Raw genomic sequence first — 23,782 nt, forward strand, 5'->3', positions numbered from 1 at the left:
CAGATGGCTGATATTTACTAAGGCGTACATAGTTCACGTAGATAAGTAGAACATTTAAAAAAAGGTGTTGGAATTCTTTCACTTGAGTGACTTTTAAAATCGAGCTTCCATCATAAAAATGTAGGTGAAGACATGGAGGAATGGAGAATTTAGAGTAAATCCCTGGACATTAGAGTTTAGAAGGAGTGAAACAACCTTTTGTTCAATATCTATTGTGTACCAGTCATCACAAGACTGCTAACTTCATATAAATTATCTCACAAAATCTTTCCAACATCTCCTCCCATCAGAAGTAATGATCATGATGGCCATTTTGTAGCAAAAGCTACTGTGGCTCCAAAAGTTTAAGGACTCCATCCAAAATCTTACATCTAAGTGATGAATTTGGGATATGAATCCAGGTCTTTCTGACTCTAGAGCAAAAGTGCTTTGATATAGGCTTTCTTGTTTGCATGTATTTAGAAATAGGTTAAATAACTTGACAATTTTGGACAGGTAACAAACTTTCTTGGTCTCAGTTCTTCATTCTTATTAATGATCTCTAAAGCTCTTAAAACTAAATCCTTGTGAAAAAGTGGCATCTGTTTTCTTTTTTTAAATCACATTGATTTAAGATCAGTGATATTGAAAGTCAGGGAAAAAGTTGTGCATATCAACGGATTAAATATTAACTATAGCAGGGACAGATAGTTGGAGTAAAGCAATTACTAACTTGCTATGTCTTTATTATTTGACATGGTAAAATAATTATTACCTTTGAAATAAAATAAAATCTAATAAAAACAGGGAAAACTCTAGCATTTTAAGTGGTGAGCTAAGTTAAAAAAAAGTCAGTATCTTTTCTTCTTTTATATAATTTGGTAATCACTATGTAATAATCTCACATTTTATCTGGGGTACTTTTTGCTTAGGCTAGGCTATCTTAAAATGTCTTTTTGCATTCTACTCTAGATAAATATGCATGTTAGAGGAGAGTGACATGATTCTAGAACCATGTCTAGAGTCAATCACGTGTTGAGTATTTGCATTTACTTTTGTTAACCTAAGAGTAAAAGTAGCTAATATCAAAATGTGTCCAAGATGTTAAAGACCAGAAAGGCATTAATAAATATATGATACTCAACTATTATTTGATGTCAATAATGGTAATTTTACTAGACTCTCAAGCCTCTTCTCAATATTGTGCAACAAAGTATCATATATGTGAAAAAAAAGTCTAGAATAACACTTATGTGTAAGAAAGTTGAATATGATAATTATCATTAAAATTTCTCTCGTGTCCTGAGGAATCTAGTTAAAATAAATGGGTTCCTTGGGTAAATTAGAACTGGTATGAGCCCATAACTTGGAATAGACCAAATACAATGAATTGCCAATACACAGGAAGTACTCTGATCATGATCAGTTAAAACCTTTTTCCACGTATTGACTTCTTCCACCATTTGATTCTTGTAAAGAAGGAAGTTGGGTCAGTGCCAATAACTGAACATTTCTTCTCTCAAACATAAAGTCTCACTGAAAACTAGCTATATCTTCTTTTGCCTACAAGATTGAGCACCTTGTCACAGAACTTGGTTAGGTGAAATGAAAATCTTTATATCAAGCCATCAGTATGACAGAAACTCCAAGGCATGAACTGCCATTACATCTGAGGACATGTTGATATATTAATTTATACCTTAAGGGTTCATACCTGGCTGTAGGAAATGCTAATTAAAACTAGCCATTAGAGAAAAGAGACTCCAAGAAGAGATAAAAGTGAATTCCAAGTTACTTGAAAATATGACACAAGCATAAAAGAAAGACTAAGAAATACCATGGAGGCTGAAAGGCTGAAAAATTAGTCTTTTTTTTTTTTTTACTACCTTTTACAAGGGACTATGATAAAAATTCAGTTATCTCTGGGGTCCTGTAAGTAAAAAAAAAAAAATCTAATGAGCAGAGAATAGAATGGGGACCATGCTGTACAACAAGTAAGTCCAATGTATATTCTTAATATAAAGACCACAGCTCAGAAGTGTGTCTCTGTAGCACTTGCATTTCCATACACTAAATAGATTACTCTAGACTATAATTAAATGGCTCCAACTACAGGCTAATAAGCCACACACACACACCCCCAAAAACTCACAAAATTTAAACACATAAATGGACACATAGCCTTTAAACAAAGTTGTTTCCTTCAGAAAACATATTTTGTTATAACACCAAGGAAATGTTTAAGGGCAAAAATAAAAGATGGCAATATGCTCCAAATACTTCTGAAGGAAAAAGTTATTGTGAAACCCTACAGGTACTGATCAACAAACCAATTTCCTATTTGTTGACCACACTGGTACTTATGCTAACTGGAGTCATATTCTTGTAAATCAAAGAGAAATTTAAAACTGTGTTTTTCCAACTGTAACTTTAATGTAGTAATCTAAGTATGTGGTGTAAAAAGTTAGTATTCAATAAATAAAAAGGGTAACTCATACCTTAAATTCCTCCAAGATTTTGTAATTTTTCCCATGATATTCACAAGAGTTTTTCACTTCCTTGCACTCAGGACAGCATCCATTGTGTTCCACTTTAGTACATTTTGGGTGAATTTTAGGGCATTCTGGCTGGTCACAAACAGGTCCATCCAGAGCACAGACACATGGACAGTTGGAATGCCCTGGGAAAAATCGTTCTCCCAACTTGTACACAAAGCCGCTGTCATCCACACACCCTTTCCCTCGATAGTCATCAAAAATCAGATTGTCATTACTGGAAGTCTGGTCACCTTCATCAGCAGGATAGTCTTCATGACTGATGGCAGCAGAGGTGACCAATCTGGGGATGACCAACAGAAGTATGCAAGCTTCATGAATATGAAGAGCCATCCCCCTCCTCAAAGGATTCTGGATGTTCTCCTAATATTAGATATACTCAGCTCCTTCCATGAGAATACAAGAGGGGCAGGCTGAAAAATAAATATTTAAAAAGAATAATTTGACATATATAAAGAGAATATAGATTCATTTAAACCCATGCTCTTAACATGTTTATTTGAGATCTATTTGGAAGCTACTAAGACCTCAAATCGACTAAGTTCATGCAACTCTCTACACTTTATTATGAAGTTTGGAGGGTTGATCCTTGGCAATATATGCATTAAAATTGTCCTTTATGGACTTACTTTGCCTAGGAATCTTCAGCTTAAATTTACCTTCTGAATTTCAAAGGTCTAGCTTTGTCTAAATTGTAAGAAGTGGTTTTACCGAGACTCAAAGGGTGATCTTACTAATAGTTACAAATAACTCGAGAATATTTGAATTCATGTTCTCTTTGAATTCACTGATTAATGAGTGACAGAATGTATATATGTTACAATCATCTGAAAGAAAACTCAGGAGATTAGTGAGAAGACATTCTACTTCTAAAAGAAAGGGAAGAAACCAACAGCTGAATTTAAATTATCACTGGATGCAGCTACTACAAAGGTCTTCCTACTTCTTTACGCCCATAATTGGAGAACAATGGTCTCAATATAGGTGACTTGTTTAAGTGAACATGAATCTGGATTTTGAAACATAGTTAAGCAGGAAAATAGCACAACTATTCCACAGTGAATAAAAGAAAGAAAACTTTAAATAATAAATAAGAAAATGCCAGGTATTGAAAAGGATTTGTTAAAAATTTATTTGTACTATTGTCCACACCTTTATTTTACTCAGGAAGTAAGCTCCTAGTGGACAGGAAAGATGTATCTGTAAATTATTTTTACAGCAACCTGACTCTAATATTCATGTAATAAATACTACTTGAATTAATTCAATATAAAATAAATGACATTCACACACTCTTGAAAACATAACTGTTTTTTGACATGCCAAAGACACTTGCATTTAGGCAATTTGCATAAAAATGCCAGTGTAACTGTTTATTGAAGTTTCTTAAAAATAATAGGGTGTTGCCAATTCATAGAAAATATGCCATATTAATTTGGTGTTATTGACTCTTGTACACTTCACTTAGTATTAGTGCTTGGTGGGGAGTGTTGGCAGTGGGCTCTTATTTAAATTATCAGAGTGACTAACTCATACAAAGCCTTGGGAAAACTGTGACTTTAGGGAGTAATAGATAAGAAAAGTGTAAAATAGTTCATTTGCCTATTTAAATGGTGCTGGCTTTATGCCACTATTGCTAAAATTGTATACAGGACATTTTCAGATCATTTATAAATGTTATTTGTTGGTTTATTTTCAGATTATAATAGCAATGATAAACCATCGATTTTTAGTCTAACATATGCAGATAATTTTAAATAAGATAAAGATAGCATTAGAAAACTTCAAGAACTATTATACTTGCATTTTAAGTTAGATATGCAAATTCTAGTAATAATAAAATGAAAGGGAGTATATTCATGACCTCTTTTAAGAGAAAACTGCTCTCTAATATTAGAATTCCTTTCGGGTAGGTAATGATAAAGGAGATGGATTTCTTTTAAAATATGTCAAAAACAGTGAGTCATGACAGAACAACAAAAAAGCAAACCTATAATTCTACTTGAGAAGCTGGAAGCTCCCTTTGACAAAGCATTTTTTCCCTTAAATTACTACAGAGCCCACAAACATAATACAAGCTTCTGAAAAAGCATAATTTTCCAATTAAAGCATGCATTTCCCACATATTTAGAAAGTTTATCTTAGAAGAAAAAGGAGCTATTGTGCTTTCTTATAGTTTTCTAGTAGTATCTGTCAATACATGCAAGATAAGCCATATAAAATACACATATCATTCTGTTTCAAAAGGACATAGAAAATGATCTCTTTGTAAGCTACAGGTAGGCATTAATGTGTCAGGTTAGGGTGAATGTAAACTTAAAGGTAAAAATAGGGATGTAATACCTACTTTATATAAACATTAAGCATGCTTTTATTATATGAAATATATTTTAAAATCTGCATGGAGAAAACAAGGTCTTTTCAGTATAAGAAAGTTATTTTTTTCAAGAGCATTCTTCTTAATTAAGCTACTCTAGTGCAGTTTAATATTTAAGAGAAGAAACATTAGAGAAATCAAAATGTTTATCTGAAGATTTTTAAATAAGTAAGAAAACATTGCTATACTGAGGATCACTTCCCAGCTAAACTTTCCCCCCACCCCATATTGCTACATATGATTTTAAATGACTGCATCTATTTCTTTGAGAAAACAAACATAACTCATGTCATGAGATACACTTACCTAATCACTCTGGAGGTTAAATGGTGGTGGTGGGGGTCATTGACCAATAGAAACTAAAAGATCAGGTATGTTTTAGAAAAGCAGTTTCTTTTTAATTATCCAAAGAATACATTTTCAGGCTTGAATTAAAGGCAATCCATTCTACCTCCCATTTCAAAACACAGTCAAGAAGCAGTCTCCCGCCCTTCCAGAGAGAAACACTGCAGACACACATAAGAAATATGCTTTGGATCTGTCTTCAGAATTCAAAGCAAGAAGCAATGCTGGTCCTATAGCAATCCAGACCCCAGTAGCAGAATCATGTTGAACTTATTTTTAGCCTTTTCCCAGATCCTTCTATGAAATTTCCCGGCTGATTACGCCTCCTCCACACATGAGTTCACTTACACAGTGTTTGATATGGCAGTAGAGGTGATTTGGCTAGGCTCTGAGGATCAAAATCAGCGACAGCATGCTGTAGCTTAAAACCCACTCCGCTGGCAATACCGTCAGCATCATCCACGATATGTTGCTTGAATCCCCTCTTAAACACCAGAAAATACTAACTGTGGACGTGAAGGAAAGGAGCAACTTTAGCTGGGTTTCTGCATCACTGAGAGCAGTTTGCAGACTGCTGATTTGGAGCTCATTCTGCCGGCAGCTGGGAATTCCTCAGCACCACGGACAGCGCCAACAACTGGCTTCTGAGTCGAGCTCGGTCGAAATCCGAGCTGCTCCTTTGGACCAGGCTAGAGCGTTCTCTAAGCAGTCGCACTTTATACAGTGGATGCATGCATTGGGAGGGGGAAAGGCATTTTACGTGCAAGATACTTACTTGCATTGAGACTACGATTTTTTTTTCTTCTCATTTTTTATTGTAATTATACTTAATGCATTCTCCCATGGGCTTCAGAGATGAAAGTTCTGGAAGAGCCTAGCATTTAGACTTAAGCCATCTGCAGTCTCTGATTATTATTAACAGATAAAGTGTAATCATTGTTAAAGAATCTGTGAAAATGTATGCTCCCCAATTCTACTTGACCCTTTGCTTACAGAAAGACTTTCCCTGTGCTACATGATTAAACTTCAGGTCTTCCTGCAGTTTAGATTTGATTTTTAAAAAAAGTAGCCTGGTTCTCCTGCAGTTTGTTTTGTAACATTCAAAATCAATCTGTAATTCATCTAGTCTGTCATTAGGCGTCATTGTAAAGCTGTTTCTTCCAAACTGCTAGCAAAGATGCTCTGTCTCGAAATTCTTATCAAAAGGAGAAAGAAAAAGACCCAGACACAAATAAATGAGCAGAAAGTTTTTTTTTTTTTATTGGTAACAGTAATGAGCACTAAAATATATGTCCAAAGCATGTTTTAAAGCAAATTGTAAATGTCACCTGCTGGCATATTTAACCAGATATTTACTGGTTTGGGACTATACAAGGCATTTTCAAGCCTTAAAGGGAATGCCCTCCACAGTGGGATATGCTGACCATCAAGACCACGTTCGAATGGTGCCGTCGGAGTCTCCAGAAAACAGAGTCTCTCCATCATGAGAAAATACGACCGTGTGAGCCTCACTCTCGTGGCCCATCAATTTGTGGATCTGCCCTGATTTAAGATCCAGTAAATGGATAACCCCATTGCCACTTGCTTGAGCTAAAACTTGACCTGACAGAAAGAGGGAGGGAGGGAGAAAGAGGGAGAGAGAATGAATATCAAAGTTTTATTTCAAGCAGTCACAGTTTATAAGCAACAGAATATACAGTTTTGTTTCAACTGTAATTCAGATTCATTTTACGTTAGATGTCAGTCATTAAATATGAACTAACTCCTGGCTGTATAGGAAATAATTCCAGTTAAAATTAAGATATGCCAATGATTAGATTATAAAATTTTTAAATGCTCTATCTACTTTATATGCAGAGGTCATCAAATGCCCTGCTAGTCTCCTTATATTTGGGATTAATAATTTTGAGAAGATGAGATTGAAAGCAATTAAGCAATGAAGCTTTCTTTTTTCAAGTGAATTATTTCTGAAAAAAAGTATTAAAAAATAGGATTCAAAATGTATCTAAGGCAAAGATATATATATACATATATACATGTATACATATATACACATACACATATATACATATATACACACAGTGGGTAATTTATAACTTAAATTTGTTTATTATACTTAAATTTGTTTAGTATACTAAATCACTACTTAGAACTAATAATATACATTTATACTTTAAAAATTGTGGTACTTATTAGCACAACAAATTGTTTTTGGAGTTGAAGTGAAAATAAATACCTCCATATCAAAGATGTCTTAGGTTTTTTACTCTAATTTAAAATTCAAAATTCTGTTAAACTAAAATTGTGTGTCATAAGAGAGCTAAATACTGCACAGAGTATTGTCATAATATTTATACCATATATTTGTGAGTTAATAATTTCCTTAAAGTGAAAAACATATCAGCAATCCCATTCTAACTAATACTTTTTTTTTTTTTTTTTTTTTGCGGTACGCGGGCCTCTCACTGCTGTGGCCTCTCCTGTTACAGAGCACAGGTTCCGGACGCGCAGGCTCAGCGGCCATGGCTCACGGGCCCAGCCACTCTGCGGCACGTGGGAATCTTTCCGGACCGGGGCATGAACCCGCGTCCCCTGCATCGGCAGGTGGACTCTCAACCACTGCGCCACCAGGGAAGCCCAATACTTTTTATTAAAGAAGTCCAGCAGCAAACTATCAGGGAATTTGGAGGTAAGTAAAAACAACAGAATATGTCTACATAAGTATGTGGGTTAAATAAATGACTTTAGTACTGTCACTGGGATTATCTAATCATACTTAGAAGGCATATAATATTATCATTCCAGTAATGCCATTTAAAATTCATTAAACTCTTTCAACACGTTAGATACTGGATTTAGTACCTAACATATATATTGATGATTCCATATAATCCTTACAGTATCTAATGATAAAGAAAATAATATTAACTCCATTATATAGGTGAAGAAAGAGAATCCTGGAAAGGCTAAGTAACTTGCTTAAGATGACACCCTAGATACGGAGGGAGCTAGCATTTAATCACAAACACTTTGAATCCAGAGCCTGGGGTTTTAGTCATTTTTTTCCACATCCAGCACAGCATTTTTATCAGTGATGCCTTCTTGACAGATGTTAAGTAGGTGATATATTGTTAAAATAGAATTTTTCCGTTCCATAATAAAAATTCAATAATAATATTGCCATAAAAGTCACAGTCAAATATTTAATCAAGAATTATAACCCAAATTGACATGAATATCTCTAAAACAGAGAAAAGTTATAAAAGTAAAGTTAATCATGATAAATATGGCCTATTTGCAAACCTTTATATCTACTGAGCTTCTTCATTTAGAACAAAGCCTGACACAGCAAAGATTCTTAGGATGGATTAGAGTGTCCAAAGTAGCAGATGTGAATATTTATTATAAAGCCTCTTCTACTAAGTCTTTGCCGACAGAGGCATTACATGTGGATTACACTTCCAGCCACACATTGTAGGCAATTGTTGTTTGTGACTTTCCTAAGAATGAAATAACTTTTTTCTTGTATTCTTCACACAACAACTAGGAAGGTGGTAAATATCATTTTCTATTTTTGAAAACAAAACCAAACAGAATCAAAGCCTGTAAAGAAAAAGGAAAGAATTTAGCTTTTAAACCATTATCTTTTGTTGGAGTCAAATCTGTAAAAGTTTTAATTGGAAGTATTTATGAAAGTCCTCTGTAATTCCTGAAAGCTTGTTCAATAAAATAGAGAAGATGATAACATTGGAATTTAATGATAGGGATTATATAATTCAGCAGCACCGTGCCTCAGGTATCTAAAAAATGTGTCTTTGTTAGAACAGATTTGAGTCAGCAAGTTTATGGTGAGGTTTTCAGGTTTACTTGAACTCATTTTCAAAAGGCTGTAAGATTGTGTGTGTGTGTGTATATATATATAAAATCATGTTCATCTCTAAATATTGGATTATTACACGGCATATAATGTCTGACCCCAAAATTAGTTTTACTAGGATCTGAGATGCTGAACTCTTTCTAGGTTAGAAGATTTTCAAAATTACTTACCAGGATGTGTCAGTTACTACATTAGTATCTGTTGGTGTGAGAGACAGAGAGGTGGCACTCTCAAAAGAAAAAAATCACAGTATGACTATTGGTGACATCTCTACAAAGCAGAGTATTAAGAGACATGTGCATAGTTATCTTTCTATATATCCTGATGATGGGCAATAAAAAGTAAACTACAATATGAATCATTTGTCATACCAATGTCACAGTCTTAATGACAAATTTCGGAAGAATAGAAGATGTACCTACATCAAACTTGGTCAATGGAATTAAAATATGGTAGACATGAAATTTTAAATAGTACTATGAGGATTTATGAAAACTTGTACCAACAATGTTCATGTTAAAGTGAATAAGCCTCTTTCAAAATAGAAATATAATTTATTTTTTATTTCACATTTTAAAATTTTATAACATTTTAATAAAATATTAAACCATTATAACATTTTAATAAAATTTTGTCTCCTAACATGCAATTCCTGAATAGATTATTTAAAATGTCATTTAGCATGGTATTTTAAGAATAATTACTAAATTATAAATGCACATATTCCACAAATATCACATGGATTTAAAGTATATTATTAAAAAACATAGAATAATATAGTTTGCCAACACTGATTTAAAAATAAAATAGCCAAATTGGTTCATAAAGGTATTTAAAAATATAAATATCTCAACATGTATTAAGCAAAAAAGAAGCAAGTCTTTTTTTTTTTTGCAGTACGCGGGCCTCTCACTGTTGTGGCCTCTCCTGTTGCGGAGCATAGGCTCCGGACGCGCAGGCTCAGCGGCCATGGCTCACAGGCCCAGCCGCTCCATGGCATGTGGGATCTTCCCGGACCGGGGCACGAACCCGTGCCCCCTGCATCGGCAGGCGGACTCTCAACCACTGCGCCACCAGGGAAGCCCAAAGTAAGTCATTTTTTATATAACATCTAAGTTATCAGGATTCCCAAACTTTTACAGAATGGGAAGAAAGTAGGCAGTCTGGGGAGAAGATTGATATAATTTTATAACTGCTATTCTTTTATATAAATCAGTAAATATCAACAATGAATGATTATAACTGTCTTGATCCACACATCTCTGAAAAACTTAATACTTGTTTTTATCCATCAAGACTTCAGAATAATTTCTTGTTGCTTAAATCAGTATCTTGTTTGTTGACCAATGAGTTTGAATGAGGATAACATGTATTACTATCCATTTTACTCTATTGGATTAATTTGCTAACTTCTTTTGGCTAAAGAAGATAAGCACTAAATTTCACCTTCACTCAAAGTATTGCTCTGCTATTGGATGAGTGAACAAACCTTTAAAAATTAGTGTTTCACTCAAATTTTAGTTCTAAATTAACTTACAATTTACTTAACATAATAGAGCTTCTTTATACTCTGTTTTAAAAAGTAATTTTTTGAAAAATGTAGGTTTAATAATATCTTGAGCAAAGCAGTCTCAATTGGATTTGGTATAAAACTTGAATGTTTGAATCTCTTGAAGTTTATAAAATGAATTAACCCATGGAGATTGAGTGGTAACATTTTATCTGGGTATATGTAATCATTTTGGATGAACCAACAAAAACTGGAAACTCATTGTATTCTAACAAACTGTGCAAATAAAATATTGGCACTTTTTCAAACTAAAGAATTTAAAATTAATTTTAGATAACTTACATGTGTGAAAATTCAATTTGAGAGTATACACCTAAAATACCCAGGAGTACCTGAATCTTTTAACACTTACCTCCTAACCTAGACAAATCCTTAAGTTTAGGAATTCTGCCTATTACCTACTACTGAAATATTTTTGACACTAACTATGAAACTTGACATAATCAGTAATGAGTACATGCTTGTTGCAGGAGGAGTTGTGGTATGATATAAATAGTAGTATAATATTGATTTTTTTTTAAAAGAAAGGATATGAGTTTCTTTGTCTTTCAGATCTACTAGAATGAGTTCACAGTAGCCATCGTTTATTGAGCATCTAGAGCTCCACTGGGTACCTCACATGTTCTGCACTCAATCCTAACAGGTAGATATTCTCCCTTTTTAGCTAATGAAGAAAGAGACTCAGAGAAGGTCAAGCTGGGATTTGAATTGAAATATTTATTATTCAAAAAGTCTTGCTCCTTTTACTGGCTTTAAAATTTCTTTCATAAATTACAACTCAGATAAGTGTGACACTTGGGGCTTCTCTTTGAGTGCCACTGAATTTCCAAAGTAAACAGGCTCAAATTTAATGCTCATATTAACACTGAAGAATTATGGGATTGATTTTACGACTTTGTGAAACTCTGAAACTAAAACATCCATGGGCTTCACATATCAATTAATTCTTTTTTAATTTAATTTTTATTTTATATTGGAGTATAGTTGATTTACAATGTTGTATTGTTTCAGGTGTACAGCTAAGTGATTTAATTATGCATATACATATATCCATTCTTTTTCAGATTATTTTCCCATATAGGTTATTACAGAATACTGAGTAAACTTCCCTGTGCTATACAGTAGGTCCTTGTTGATTATCTATTTTATATATAGTAGTGTGTAACGTTAATCCAAAACTCCTAATTTATCCCTCCCCCGCCTTTTCCCCTTTGTTAACCATATTTGTTTTCAGTCTGTCTGTTTCTGTTTTGTGAGGAAGTTCATTTGTATCATTTTCTTCTTTAGATTCCATATATAAGTGATATCATATGATATTTGGCTTTCTCTGTCTGACTTACTTCACTTAGTGTGATAATCTCTAGGTCCATCCATGTTGCTGAAAATAGCATTATTTCATTTTTTTATGGCTGAGTAATGTTCCATTGTATATATGTAACACATCTTCTTTATCCATTCCTCTGTTGATGGACATCTAGGTTGCTTCTATGTCCTGGCTATTGTAAATAGTGCTGCAATGAACACTGGGGTACATGTATCTTTTAGAATGATGGTTTTTCTCTGGATATATGCCCAGAAGTGGGACTGCTGGATTATATGGTAGTTCTTAGTTTTTTAAGGAACCTCCATACTGTTCTCCATAGTGGCTGTACCAATTTACATTCCCACCAAAAGTGTAGGAGGGTTGCCTTTTCTCCATACCCTCTCCAGCATTTATATTTGTAGGCTTTTTGATGATGGCCATCCTGACTGGTGTGAGGCGATACCTCATTGACATTTTGATTTGCATTTCTAATAATTAGTGATGTTGAGCATCTTTTCATGTGCTTTTTGGCCATCTGTATGCTTCTTTGGAGAAGTGTCTATTTAGATCTTCTGCCCATTTTTTGGATACTGAGCTGCATGAGCTGTCTGTACATTTTGGAGATTAATCCCTTGTTGGTCATTTTGTTTGCAAATATTGATATTTTTTCGCACATTCTGTGGGTTGTCTTTTCACTTTGTTTATAGTTTCCTTTGCTGTGCAAAAGCTTTTACACTTAATCAGGTTCCATTGGTTTATTTTTGTTTTTATTTTCATTACCCTAAGTGGTGAATCCAAAAAGGTATTGCTGCAATTTCTGTCAAAGAGTGTTCTCCCTATGTTTTCCTCTAAGAGCTTTATAGTATCCAGTCTTACATTTAGGTCTTTAATCCATTTTGAGTTTATTTTTGTGTATTGTGTTAGATAATATTCTAATTTCATTCTTTTATATGTATCTATCCAGTTTTCCCATCACCACTTATTGAAGAGACTCTTTTTTCCATTGTATATTCTTGCCTCCTTTGTCGTAGATTAGGTGGCCATAGGTGTGTGGTTTTATCTCTGGGCTTTCTGTCGTGTTCCATTGAGTTATATTTCTGTTTTTGTGCCAGTACCATACTGTCTTGATTACTGTAGCTTTGTAGTATAGTCTGAAGTCAGGGCATTTGATTCCTCCAGCTCCGTTTTCCTTTCTCAAGATTGCTTTGGCTATTTGGGGTCTTTTGTGTTTCCATACAAACTGTAAAATTTTTTGTTCTAATTCTGTGAAAAATGCCATTGGTAATTTGATAGAGATTGCATTGAATCTGTAGTTTGCTTTGGGAAGTATGGTCATTTTGAAAATATTGATTCTTCCAACCCCAAAACATGGTATATCTCTCCATCTGTTTGTGTCATCTTTGATTTCTTTCATCAGTACTTTATAGTTTTCTGAGTACAGGTCTTTTACCTTCTTAGGTAGGTTTATTCCTAGGTATTGGGTTGGCCAAAAAGTTCATTTGGTTAGTGAATACATTGTTCAATAAAATTCTTGGTGAGAACGAAAAATGTCTTTACTTAAAACCAAACGAACTTTTTGGCCAAGCCAGTATGTTCTTTTTGATGTGTGGGCAAATGGGATTGTTTCCTTAATTTCTCTTTCTGATCTTTCTTTGTTAGTGTATAGGAATGCAAGACATTTCTGTGTATTAATTTTGTATCCTGCAACTTCACCAAATTCATTGATGAGCTCTAGTAGTTTTCTGGTAGCATCTTTAGGATTTTCTATGTACAGTATCATGTTATCTGCAAACAGTGAGTTTTACTTCTGCTTTTCCAATTTGGATTTCTTTTTCTTCTTTGACTGCCATTGCTAGGACTTCCTTGACTGCCATTGCTAGGACTTCCAAAACTATGTTTAAGAAAAGTGGTGAGAGTGGATATCCTTGCCTTGTTCCTGATCTTAGGGGAAATACTTTCAGTTTTTCACTGTTGAGAATGATGTTTGCTGTGGGTTTGTCATATATGGCCTTTATTATATTGAGGTAGGTTCCCTCTATGCCTACGTTGTGGAGAGGTTTTTTTTTTTTTATATCATAAATGGTGTTGAATTTTGTCAAAAGCTTTTTCTGCATCTACTGAGATGATCATATGGTTTTTATTCTTCAATTTGTTAATGTGGTGTACCACAATGATTTGCATATATTGAAGAATCCTTGCATCCCTGGAATAAATCCCACTTGATCACAGTGTATGATCCTTTTAATGTGTTGTTGGATTCTGTTTGCTAGTATTTTGTTCAGGATTTTTGCATCTATGTTCATCAGTGATATTATCCTGTTCAGTGATATTATCCTGTAATTATTTTTTGTGCTATCTTTGGTTTTGGTATCAGGGTGATGGTGGCCTCATAGAATGAGCTTGGGAGTGTTCCTTCCTCTGCAATTTTTTGGACGAGTTTCAAGATAGGTGTTAACTCTCAGCAGACCGGTACTTGCTGCAGGGTTTCCTAGCAGCGGTGGCAGCTTGCCCACTCCCCAGGACAGCGATTGGTGCCTGCTTGCAGGTCCCCTAGCTGCAGCCATGGCCCACGCACTCCCAGGACAGTGGGGGCAGCCACTGGAGCCCACTTGCAGGTCTCTTAGTGGTGGCGGCAGCCTGTGCCCACCCTGGAGCTCAGTATGGCAGCGGTGGCTTGCGCCTGCCCCCAGAGCCCTGAAAGCACATGCGTGCAGGGAAAGAAGCTCCTATGGTGGTCCTGCCCCTCTCCTTGTGTGCCCCCCAACAATGGTGCCTTGCCTCTCTGGCAGGCCCAGGCTTCTTCCGAGTGACCTTCAGTTGCTACACTCCAGCCTCTTCAGGCTGTCACCATGCAGCCAACCCTGGTGCTCTCCCTGGGTCTGACCACTGAAACCTGAATTTCAGCACCCAGCCCCTGCCCGCACCAGCAGACGAGTGGTCTCAGGTTGCGGAGTGCAGTGGGGTGGTACTGACCTTCTGTGCAGGTCACTGTCCATTTTGCCCTCTGTTGCTGTGCTCTCCTCTGAGGCTCCAAAGCCCCCTCTCCATCCAGACAGATCTCCCCGCCAGTGAGGAGCCTTCCCAGGGTGAAGGAGGAACGTTTTCTCCTTCACAGCTCCCTCCTTGATGCACAGGTGCCCTCCCGATTTCTTTTTATGTTTTTTCCTTTTTTCTTTTATCCTACCTGGGTACATGGAGGGTTCCTTGCCCTTTAGGAAGTCTGAGGTCTTCTGTCAGCATGCAGTAGGTGTTCTGTGCAAATCGTTCCACTTGTAGATGTGTTTTTGCTGTATTTGTGGAAGTGAGCTCCATGTTCTGCTCCTCCATCATCTCCCTCATATATCAATTAATTCTTAAAAGGACACATTCTAGTGTATATATTGTACCTACTAAAAAACTACAAACTCATGTTACATCCCGTCCCACATCTCCAGCAAAATTATCTGTCTAGTTCTTCCATTTCAATTTTGAACTGCAGTGGCAATCATTTCACACCTTTTCTCCCTCTCCATCCTTAACCCAACTTTCATCTATTTTTCTTTGCTACTTTTCTATAATTTTCCCATTTCCAACTGTTATGTTTACAGTATTGAAGTGCTTATTTTTAAGATGTCAGGACCATTGAAAAGATAACCCCAAGTGATTTTTGGTTACAATTTCTTTACTTTTAAATCTACCTACATTAATTCTTAAAGCTTTCTTCAGTTATGCTACTCCCATCCTAAAATACCATAAATTTGAATAGAACAACAACAAAAACAGCAGGAACAGTGACAACAAAGAGACCCCTTACAACTCTTGACATTCTCAGGTTTTGTTTTTTTTAGATCTAAGGCACATGTGTATGTGTATGGCTGATTTGCTTTGTTATGGAGCAGAAACTAACACACCACTGTAAAGCAATCATACTCCAATAAAGATGTTAAAAAAAAAATACACAACTGAGATGAAGTGACTCGCCCAAGGTAAGAAATTGGCATATTCATGGCAATTGTAGAACTTGGTTAAAATCAGATCTTTGACTTCCAAATCAGTGCTCTTTTTACTATTTCCTTCTGACAATGAAAATGTCCTAGTATCTTAGCATGGCTTTTAAACACCCTTCACTAACACAGATCTGCATGTACTCACCCAAGTACACTCTTACATGAACGCTGTGTTCTCCATCAAAAATTGCCCTCATTTCTTGAGTGTATTTTTTCACTTCCCCACCTTTGAATTATTGGTCCTATAATTCCTCTGGTAGAATATTTTTCTTAGCTATCTTCATGGTCCCTTACCTTATCTTCCTGAGAAAAGTCAACCCATTGATTAAATACCAGCTCAAATGATTTTCTTCACCAAGGTGGGTACAAGGCAACTCTAGTGGGGAAGATCTTCCTCTTCTGAGCACTTATTGCATATTATTCATACATTCATATGATAATAAGATGCCATAAATTATAGTTAACTATTTATTTATCTTGCCTTCTTAACTTTGTAATTACACAGGAACAGAGTTATGTCATATATTCTTGCTTTCACCCCAGTTTAGCACCTAGGCTGCTGTAGTCAGTACTTAGTTATAACAGTAAAAGTTTTCACAACTGCCTTTTTTTGTCCTTTTTATTTGCCAAACACTTTACACACATTATCTCATTTTATCCTTACAGCAACCCTATGGGGTGAATATATACCTGCACTATCCACGATAGCAGCCCCTACTCACATATGGCTACTGACTGAGCATTTGAAATGCAGCTAGTGCAAACTGAAATGTGCTATCATTGTAAAATGCTCACCAGATTTTAAAGACTTAGTATGAAAAAAGAATGTAAAGTATTTCATTAATAATTTTTATCAGTTACATATCACAATAATACTAATTTGGATGCATTGTATTAAATTTAAAAAAAATTTAAATTAATTTCACCTGATTTTTGAAACCATGGCTACTAAGAATTTTAAATTATATATGTGGTTCACATTATGTTTCTACTGGACGGTGCTGGCACACACTCTGCTTCCTGCAGGAGGAAAGTGAGCCAGATAAAAGCAACTTCCCCAAAGCCACGCAGCTTATAAGTGGTGGAATCTGGAAGTGAGGACTGACTCCAGAGCTAACGTTCTTATCCTCCACGTCATGCCCTAATACCTCCAGATGAATTTTTAGTGATTGGCTCAATGTTGTCTTTCCCACTGTGATTAAGCTGCCCTCACTAAAATGTAACATGAGTCAGAGTAAATCTCTCTTGGGTGTGCAGCTCCAGTTTCCTGCTGAATCTATGCTTGCTCCTAGGAATACTTTAAGATTAATTTCTATTTAAGTACAAGAAATATTTCAAAAATTTCATTTCTGTGGTTACCCTAATGGTACTTATTGACTCCAAGAATCTTATTGTACAGTTAGTTAGCTTCCTGGGAATAGATGAGAGACTTAGGAAAGCAGGTTTAGCCTTTTAGTTTATCCGTACCCAAGATTCAATAGAGCCTTAGTGAGCAGAAAGATAGATACCTCCACATCTTTGGCAAGTGTTTTATATTAAGATGTTATAAAATTTATTTTATTTTTGCTCTAGGGGAAACAAACCAGAATATATCATCCTTCTGATGCTATGCTTTCAACATTGACTAATATTTCCTCAGATTCACTCAAATAGTATTTTTGAATATAGTGAACATAGTTTATCCAATTCCTTATACTTCTTGTTTTGTTGAAAATTTCAACTTAGTTTTGCATAAGAGATTCCTTCAGAATTAAACAAATTGTTAGATAAAGTAAAATTATCTAAAGTTGAGATATTGGAACTTGACTATATGATAATCCATATTCCCTGAGATTCCAAATGAAAATCATGAGATGAATGAAACCTTTCAATAAGTAAAAATTGGTGTTTTTAAGGAGGTAGTGGTTCAGTGACACTTTCCACAGTAGCTTATACAGTGGCCAAAATAACGCCATTTTGTAATGGAACATTCAGATAAGGAAAATAGGTAGTATAAGGTTATGAAATTTACTAAGTCATGTTGACAGGAATCTTTGGCTTTTTCGTTATAATTTACAACACTAGTTAATGTGTCAAGACTTAGAGGTTGAGCTTCCTTGGAAGAGTCCTTAATCTAATAATATTTACCCAATGAATGAATCAATTGTTTGGCTCAAAGATGAATAGACCCTATTTAATGAGACTCATTAAATGCTCTATCTGTTGAAACTGTACACTTATTGTTAGACAATTAATTTAGAAGACATACTTTTCTTATTACTCTGTCTATACACTTAACACATATATTAGCAAAAAGGTCACAATGTCCACTTACATGTTTGATCATGTTACCAAAATATAACTTGCCAGCAATATGAGTCAACAGTTGACTATAACTATGCAGTTTTCTATTGTTTATACCACCGGGAATTGCATCATTCTGGATTAAATGCATGTGTCTGCATGAATTCTGTTATAATAGAAGCAGACTCAAAAAAGCTTAAATTTTAAGATTACAAATAATTAAAACATCATTACATTTCTCATTAAATTCAGTAATTTCTCATGATTATTCAAGGCTTTGATTACATTTCAAGCAGTATGTTCCCCCAAAGAAACAAAAACACCCATTTTACATTTCATTCAAATTAGTTTCATACACAGATCACAGGAAATTTGTTTATCACAGATATACATGAAGTCTAAAAGAGCTGTATGCCATATATGAAATAACAGAGTAGAGAAGGCTTTGATCAATAAGGAAATGATTTTTATACACATCTGAACCAATCTGAAGCAATTCTCCCGATCAATAGAGATAGGCAGAAATGCTTCTCAGCATTTATTACCTGTGGAGAGCATTATTGATTAAGTGTATTGATTTTTAGAATGCCTGTGGAGAGGCATCTGTTGTTTCTTTAAAAGATGCCTCAAAATGAAAAGTATCAAGAAACTAAGTTTTGAGGATTTGCATTAATGGCTCAACCTGGGTCATTACTCAGAATCTCAAAAACATAACTGAAGGAGATGTGAAATTTGATTTAGTTTATTTTGCACCCTATCACTAATCAATACGTTTCAGAAAAAAATATTTCTTGGCAATTTAATTTGCTTAAGTGCTGGTAACAATTTTTAAACTTTTTCAGTATTTTTTTCTGCTATGTATACTCTTGCTAAAAGGTCTTAACTTTTGCAGGTAGTACCACTGGAACAAGGATTGAGTCAAAGTGTAAATATAGGCTAAAAATAAATGCATTTTAAATTTCTCTTGGTGGAAAGTCACATGATAAAATGACACTAGAAAGTTTCAAAATCTTATTTTAGGACTAGTCAAGCAGATATGTTATTTAGAATAGATAATATGTTTAACGGATACAACAAACTGAGAGGATGAAGATAAAATCTACTGTTACTTAAACTTGGTATGGAATGTTATTTATTAAGTGAATTTTGTTCCACAGGGTATGTTTTATCTGTTCACCCTAAAGTTTCAAACAAATATGGTAATTGTTTTTTGACTTACACTTGAAATCCACGTCCTATATAGGAAGGCAGTTCTTTGACACTGCAGAAATTCCTAAAACTCAGCAATAAATCCAAAAAGTAAAGTATTTCCCTGCTAGGAACAGAACTTTTGATCTTACCATATGTAGTTTTTAAAATAATTTCCCCCTATTTATTAGGAGAGCATGAATGAATATCTTCCTGAACAAGTGCTTTCCTATGTGAGCTGTCTTCTAAATATTACAGAAATCCCTTGTGAGATGCACCCTAAAGTCCTAAAAATGTTCTAATTACTGAATCTATTTAGAATATCAACAGCCACCTGCTTTCATTAAGAAATCCTTGTAGACCTCTTTCCTAACTTGGTCTTCACCTATGCAGCTGATCAGTGTTGAAATAATATTTATTCAGGGACCCATGCACCTGGAGAGTTGCAAACATTTCAGAAAAGCTTTTGCTGATGTCAGAGGAAAATCTAGTTTCAGTTCAGTTCTGAGGATCAGATAAGCTCTGGTAAAGTGAAGCTGAGAGAAAATCATAGACTGCAATATCTCTTTCCCCATTATTATTGAATAGAGAAAGGACCTGAAGGCTTATATTTTATACCAAAAAGTAATTAAAACTAAAATTTATTATAATTAAAGTACTTTGTTTTTGTTTTTACTACTTAAACCATAATGTGTACTACAGTTTAAAAGTCAGAGTTCTAATATTTCGGAAATTTTTCTCTTTAGGGACATTTGTGTCATCACTAACTTTGTCATAAGGGAATCCCCCTTTCTGAATGTGGAGTCTTATCTGTGGGACAGAAAACCCTGTCAGCTTATGTTGGTTAATGCTGAGATGGTGAATTATTAATAATTGCATCCTTATTTTTAGAACTTCATCCTTTCCTACTCCTGGGCAATATCATCCAGTGGGTGAAAGTGGTTAAGTGATAAAGCAGCATCACTACACCATTAATAGTTATAGTCAAGAAGATGCATATATGTGATTTAGTAGTTACAGTCAAGAAGATGCAAATCTGTGATAAAAGAATTATAGCGTGATGATAACCTCTCTATCCACTGCCAAAAAACCAGAAAAGAACAGCTAGGATACCAAATGTGAAAGTTCTTTTGAGTATGGAGTAGCTAAACAAGTTAAAGATAGTATAATTTGCTTGGTTTTAGAAAAAAATCATTAAACTCTTTAGCCTAAATTTCAAATCTGTCATAATTCATTACCTGAGGAAATACACAGTCCTACCATCTAATTGACATTTTACCTTCAAAGTGATTTGAAGGGGTTGATAAAAGATAAAACCACTAGTTTCCATGTTTTAGGTGTGTGTGTGGGGGAATGAATCAGGAGCTTGGGATGAACATACACACACACTATATATAAGATAGATAACCAACAAGGACCTACTGTATAGCACAGGGAACTCTAATCAATATTCTGTGATAATCTATATGGGAAAATAATCTGAAAAAGAATGAACATATGTATATGTATAACTGAATCACTTTGCTGTACACCTGAAATGAACACATTGTAAATTAACTACACACCAATAAAAAAAATTTTTTTAAACCCACTAGTTTCCATTATCTACTTTTTCCTCAATATTTTCTATTATATTCTGTAATACTTACAACCATATGTGAAGAAAACATTATTTTCATGCTTCATTTCAGAGAAAGAAATGGAATCATAGAGATGAAGTAACTTCTTTAAAGTAACAGAGCTAGTGTTAAAGCAAGAATGGCAACCCAAGATTGTTGTAAACCTTTTCTATTCTAGAGCCTGGGGAAAAAGTAATGTCAGAAAGCTAAGCTGATTTGGCTATTACCTGAAGTGCTAAATAAATTTATATTAACTCATAATTCTGTGAAGGCATTTTATGGAAATCTAAAGTAATATTCTAGTATATTGCATTCTGATGGCCTGGCTTTGTATCTCATAGAAAATTTAAAGCAACTATATGATTAGTTTGTTTTTACTCAGACTTTCTCCATCACACTTTTTCATTCTTACTCTCTTAATCCGGCATTCCAACTTATATCAAATGGGCTTTTGATAAAAGCTAAGAGACAATTTGAGATTTAGGGCCCTGATGAATACTTGGGGTTAAAGTTACAAGACACAAATGATTTAGATGTGTACATGAGGCATAAAAATGACAAAGTTGACACTGCAATTTTTTTTTTTTTTTTAAATAGAATTTGACTTGTCAATAGATGGAGTATTAGTTCAGGAACTGTTCAGTTGCAAGTGAAAGAAAACTCAAAGTGGCAAAGAAAAAATAAGAATATAGATTTATAACTCAGAAATACAAGTAGACTGAAATCAGAAATAGTTAGACCAAGAGGTTGGAATGATGTTATCAGTGTCATCCCTCACTGTCTTTCAATTCTGCTTTCTGCAGTGTGGATTTACTCTCAGGCAGGCTCTGTCTACTTGGTAGTCCCAACAGGTTCAGAGCCTCCCAAACTTAATATCCATGGCAAGAGTACCTTTATTGCTCAGCAGTTTCATACTGGGTAAAAATATCCCACATTGTCAAGCTGGGATCATGTGCTTATCCCTGGACCGATTACTATGGCTGGCAAGTGGAAAGGTGTGATGGACAAAGCCAGGACTGACTGCCCACTACAAAAGCTGAGAGTGTACAAGAGTTACCCAAAGGAAGATCAAAATGCTGTTATTTAAGAAAAATGAACACTTTGCATGGAAAAAAACCCCCAAAACCCAAAAAACTACAACCTACTTTGGATAGTCATTCCACATATGCAAAGCCAGAGTCAATTTTTGCGTTAGAGAAGAAAACAAAAACAAGCCACATTCTAGGCCACTGAAACAGTGCTTTACTTTCCCACTGTTTTTCCATTTGGCAATCCATCTCATTCTATAATCTTACCTCCTAAAAGACTCCAGTGTGAATAAATTACATCTGACTTCACTAAGAAATCAGCACAGTTATTTTGTTAAACAGATTGCCAATGTTTGGAGTCCCTTGATTTACAGTCAGACTTTCAAATGCAGAAAAATCCCAAGGAAAATTGCAAGGAAGGTGGGGGTGAAATGGGAATTACAGTTGCAAAGGAAAAGAAAGAGCTGAACACCTATGTAACAAGCAATGTGTTTTAGAAAGTGGAAAGTATCCCCTAAACTCAAGCCTCCTTTGCACTGACTAGATATTCTGATTATTAATATTGGAGTTCCATTCATATACCAGATTATAACCTCCAAAAGAAGTGCCAACCCAGAAACACTGAATTTCCTTTAAGTTAAAGAATAAAACTGTTATAATCTCTATAGTTAGAAACATATGTCATAGTTTTTAAAGAGCTTTCCTAATAATCTCAGTGTTTGCAGGAAAGAAAATGACTTAAGAAAACTGTCTTTTCAAGGGCTCTTCTGTCTAGGTTGATATATTTTAAGTTTCAGTTAACAATCTTGCACATGTTCAAAAGAGCTTGATGTGATTTACGAAGAGTTCTGAACACTAAAAAGTTTAATATTTCAGCTATCTCTAAAATAGAGACCATTTTCAGAAAAAAAAGGCTAAAAATATATACAGCCAAATAGATAAAGGTTATTTTGAGAAGTCATTATCTTGAGAAAATATACTCTTTTTGCTGTAGTCAGTAGTTACACTAAAAAAAATCATTCTTTGGGAATTGTTTCAGAATAAAATAGATGAAAATGCAAGGGGAGGGTATTGATGAAACAAAATTGACAAAAATCTTATAGTCATTGGGTAAATGGTGTTCATTATACTATTTTCTCCACTACTGTTTGGAAAATAAAAATTGAGTTTAAGGAATAGTAGACATATAATAATGTCAGCATTACTGTGTAGTCATTTCTTACATTTAAAACAAAAAATATGTTTGATTGTCATCAGAGAACACCAGTGTTCTAGAACTAGGTATATATACAATGTGTCTAAGTAATTATGTTACCACCTATAGAGAGCCAGATAGTGATAACTGAAGTTACTAAATATAATGTGTTAGAAAAACAAAATTGAAACCGAGATTAATAGATCAATGTAATTGTAATTTGAAAAATAAAATACATATTACTTAGGATGATCTTATCCTAAGTGCTAAAAAGTAGTTGCTTTCAATGTCTTTTTAAAGTCCTTAACTCTTGTACATAATTCTGAATTAGCATTCAAAAGTGTCTTCTCGACATACAGATGGCCAAGAAGCACATGAAAAGCTGCTCAACATCACTAATTATTAGAGAAATGCAAATCAAAAGTACAATGGGGTATCACCTCACACCAGTTAGAATGGGCATCATCAGAAAATCTA

General features: G+C 34.6%; 2 protein-coding genes across 3 annotated transcripts in view; both read right to left on the reverse strand.

Annotated features, from left to right (window-relative positions):
* VWC2L (von Willebrand factor C domain containing 2 like) overlaps positions 1–2,873 on the reverse strand; it is a gene marked incomplete at its 3' end in the record, with an annotated part of 149,478 nt that extends 146,605 nt beyond the window's left edge. The window contains exon 1 of the mRNA XM_082658352.1: positions 2,478–2,873. Coding sequence (XP_082514478.1) covers positions 2,478–2,867 — 390 coding nt within the window. The 5' untranslated portion in view covers positions 2,868–2,873. The remainder of the gene's footprint in view (positions 1–2,477) is intronic.
* Positions 2,874–6,682: 3,809 nt separating this feature from the next.
* The window catches only part of SPAG16 (sperm associated antigen 16), a gene marked incomplete at both ends in the record, with an annotated part of 885,965 nt that continues 868,865 nt past the window's right edge, over positions 6,683–23,782 (reverse strand). For both annotated transcript variants that reach the window (XM_082657932.1, XM_082657931.1), the window contains one exon: positions 6,683–6,858. In XM_082657932.1, coding sequence (XP_082514058.1) covers positions 6,683–6,858 — 176 coding nt within the window. The remainder of the gene's footprint in view (positions 6,859–23,782) is intronic.

The sequence above is a fragment of the Grampus griseus genome, assembly GCF_964374135.1.
Source record: "Grampus griseus genome assembly, chromosome: 7".
NCBI lineage: Eukaryota > Metazoa > Chordata > Mammalia > Artiodactyla > Delphinidae > Grampus > Grampus griseus.